Source organism: Protopterus annectens, chromosome 9.part0 (assembly GCF_019279795.1).
Source record: "Protopterus annectens isolate FY-2018-M chromosome 9.part0, PAN1.0, whole genome shotgun sequence".
Lineage (NCBI taxonomy): Eukaryota > Metazoa > Chordata > Ceratodontiformes > Protopteridae > Protopterus > Protopterus annectens.
In genome coordinates this window covers 1,889,920,288-1,889,923,819 of record NC_056743.1, presented here as the reverse complement: position 1 = coordinate 1,889,923,819, position 3,532 = coordinate 1,889,920,288, and the positions used below count along the sequence as shown (strand labels likewise).

At 39.2% G+C, this 3,532-nt stretch overlaps 1 protein-coding gene across 1 annotated transcript in view; it reads left to right on the top strand.

Annotated features, from left to right (window-relative positions):
* The first annotated feature begins 209 nt into the window (after positions 1–209).
* The window catches only part of LOC122812306 (complement C3-like), a 268,006-nt gene continuing 264,683 nt past the window's right edge, over positions 210–3,532 (top strand). The window contains exon 1 of the mRNA XM_044084709.1: positions 210–308. Within this exon, the coding sequence (XP_043940644.1) occupies positions 241–308 (68 nt within the window). The 5' untranslated portion in view covers positions 210–240. The remainder of the gene's footprint in view (positions 309–3,532) is intronic.

The window sequence follows — 3,532 nt, the reverse complement described above, 5'->3', positions numbered from 1 at the left end:
GATCTATAAAGTCAATATTTGAATGCTTTGTTGTAACATCAGCACTCAGTCTAGAACGCAAGCTATGATACCAAACAGCTTTGGGTTAGAGGCAAATTAATCATCAATTCAGTGTAATAGACCTAGTGAGAATTCTGCACCTCAGTTACATATTAACTGCTTTGGAAGGTAGGAGGTAGAAGGGCAGACCCATATAAAAGCTACTGACCCCTGACATTCGTATCCCAGAGTGCCAGCATCATGGGGGCACCTCCAGTCCTTCTCACGGCGTTGCTATTGTTCCTTCCTGGCTTTTCACACTGCCAACTGTAAGTAATAATAATAATACTAATAATACTACTTCTACAGCTAGAACAGGAATGGAATTGTGTGTGTTAGGCAGACCGGGGACCAAATGAGCATGACATGCTCTTTGTTAGCATGAGTTTTGAATAAGCTCTTAGTACTTCTGTAACTCTGCAGACAGCTCAAGCCTCATATCAGTATCATGGGAAACATTGGTGTAAGTCCTACATGTCTGCCTTAATCATCATACGGAGCAGTGATGTGAACCTAGTGTTCTGGACCTCCAGTCAATATGAGCAAAGAAACGGACATAGGTTATGATTTCACCATCAATGGAAAAATGTTGTAGACTGTAGCATCTTGTCTGTCTTTGGCAACAGTAGAGCAAGCCCTGGTACCAGGTTCACCATCATTACAAACAGCTGAATTGGCTGTAGGGTGTGGTTTTGCCATTACTGGGAGCAGTGAAGTTCGCTATGGATGCCCTCACTGCCAAAAGGAATAGTGGACTCAGCTGTGGCCAGAAAGCCATATGCTAGGAATGCAGAACTGTAAATGGAACACATGAGACAATGTTTGTCACTCAGTGACTCAATTATATTCTTAGTTTGCCAGCAAAAAGAATTTCATAGAAGTAGATTCTGTTGTGCCATCATTTTGCAAACATAAGTAACTGTATGTCTTTCTATTTTTGTGCTGAGCTGAACTGGTATCTTACTGATCAGGTTATCTGTTATCCTTCCCCAGGAGATGACAGGATTTAACAAGTCATGGGTTTGCAAGAGAACAATTACACTGGATTTTTTGCTAACATGAATGTAGAAAGGCAGAGTTGTATTTTAAACAGATAATGTCAATAAACTACAAACTTTAGTCTTACAACGGCCTTCAGAATCCCGATTAAATACATACATGGGAATATCTTCAAAACATCCTAAGCCCCTTATTTGTAGTACTTATGGAATCCAGATACTTCTTGCAAACATACTGACAGGAGAGAAAGTCAAGCACTCCCAAATAAACTTTAAATATGACATCCATTACAAACATGCCTATTTAAAGATAGTAGGAATCCCAATGAGGACCCCTCCTCAGTACGAATCCCAATGAGGACCCCTTCTCAGTATCTTTACCGAATGACATCAATCAAATTAATGTTACTATGTTTCTACAAAAGCCTTAAAACCCAAAAAATTAGGTGAGCAGGATATGTTTAATGAAAAAAGTGTAAAATCATGTACTCTGATAATGAGTGCAAGGGGGATAATCCGAAAGTTAAATGCAGGCAATGTGGTGTCTGTTGATGTTATATTTGACATTAATGACAGGTCCATGCTGTAAGACAGTGTGTTATTTAAGACTAATGACAGCTCCGTACTGTAGGACAGTGTGATATTTAACATTAATGACAGCTCCATCTGTAAGACAGTGCATTATTTAACATTAATGACAGCTCCATGCTGTAGGACAGTGTGTTATTTAAGATTAATGACAGCTCCATACTGTAGGACAGTGTGATATTTAACATTAATGACAGCTCCATGCTGTAAGACAGTGCATTATTTAACATTAATGACAGCTCCATGCTGTAGGACAGTGTGTTATTAACATTAATGACAGGTCCGTGTTGTAGGACAGTGTGTTATTTACATTAATGACAGCTCCATGTTGTAGGACAGTGTGTTATTTAACATTAATGACAGCCCCATGCTTTAGGACAGTGTGCTATTTAACATTAATAACAGCTCCATGCTGTAGGACACTGTGTTATTTAACATTAATGACAGCTCAGTGCTGTAGGACAGTGTGTTATTTAACATTAATGACAGCTTCATACTGTAAGACAGTGTGTTATTTAACATTAATGACAGCCCCATGCTTTAGGACAGTGTGTTATTTAACATTAATGACAGTCCCATGCTGTAGGGCACTGTGTTGTTTAACATTAAGGACAGCTCCATGCTGTAGGACAGTGTGTTATTTAACATTAATGACAGCTCAGTGCTGTAGGACAGTGTGTTATTTAATTTAATTAAAAAAAATTTTTTTTTTTTTTTTAATTTAACATTTGTTGACCGGGAATGTCCGACTAGGTTCCATAGAGCCTGTTTTCAGCGGAGGCCCGGGGAGAAATGCTCCAGATGCATGTCTTTGGAATGTGGGAGGAAACCGGAGTACACGGAGGAAACCTGTGAACACAGGAGAACATGCAAACTCCACACAGAAGGCACCCCAGCCAAGAATCGAACCGGAGAACCTCTTGCTGTGAGGTGACAATGTTAACCACTGCACCACTGTGCCACCCAACATTTAACATTTAACATTAATGACAGCTCCATGCTGTAGGACAGTGTGTTATTTACATTAATGACAGCTCCATGCTGTAGGACATTGTGTTATTTAACATTAATGACAGCTCCATGCTGTAGGACAGTGTGTTATTTAACATTAATAACAACTCCATGCTGTAGGACAGTGTGTTATTTAACATTAATGACAGCTCTATGCTGTAGGACATTGTGATATTTAACATTAATGACAGCTCCGTGCTGTAGGACAGTGTGTTATTTAACATTAATGACAGCTCCATGCTGTAGGACAGTGTGTCATTTAACATTAATGACAGCTCCGTACTGTAGGACAGTGTGTTATTTTACATTAATGTCAGCTCCGTACTGTAGGACAATGTGTTATTTAACATTAATGACAGCTCTGTACTGCAGGACAGTGTGTTATTTAACATTAATGACAGCTCCATGCTGTAGGACAGTGTGTTATTTAACATTAATGACAGCTCTGTACTGTAGGACAGTGTGTTATTTAACATTAATGACAGCTCCATGCTGTAGGACAGTGTGTTTTTTAACATTAATGACAGCTCCATTACATAAGATCACTGTGTATTTTACTCATAAGAGCACTGTGTATTTTACTCACAGCTTTACCAAGAAAAAGACATCACGCTATGTGGGTGTGCAGAGCAGGGTTACACAATTACAAGATGGGGAGCAGAATGACAAATGTTGGGGTACAAAAACACAAGTGTGAGCTTGAAGGAGGAAGACTCATAGATTTTAAAGATTTTTATGCATAGTCTGTCATGTCCCTGGAACAATCCGCAACTCTACATAAGAATTCAAAGCAGCCCTGGGGACTGCTGGAAATTTGTTTGAGAACAGCTGCTAAGCATCTAACTATAACAGTCAGCTGGGCTTGTCAAACTGTTGGTATTTTTTGTCAGAGTTCT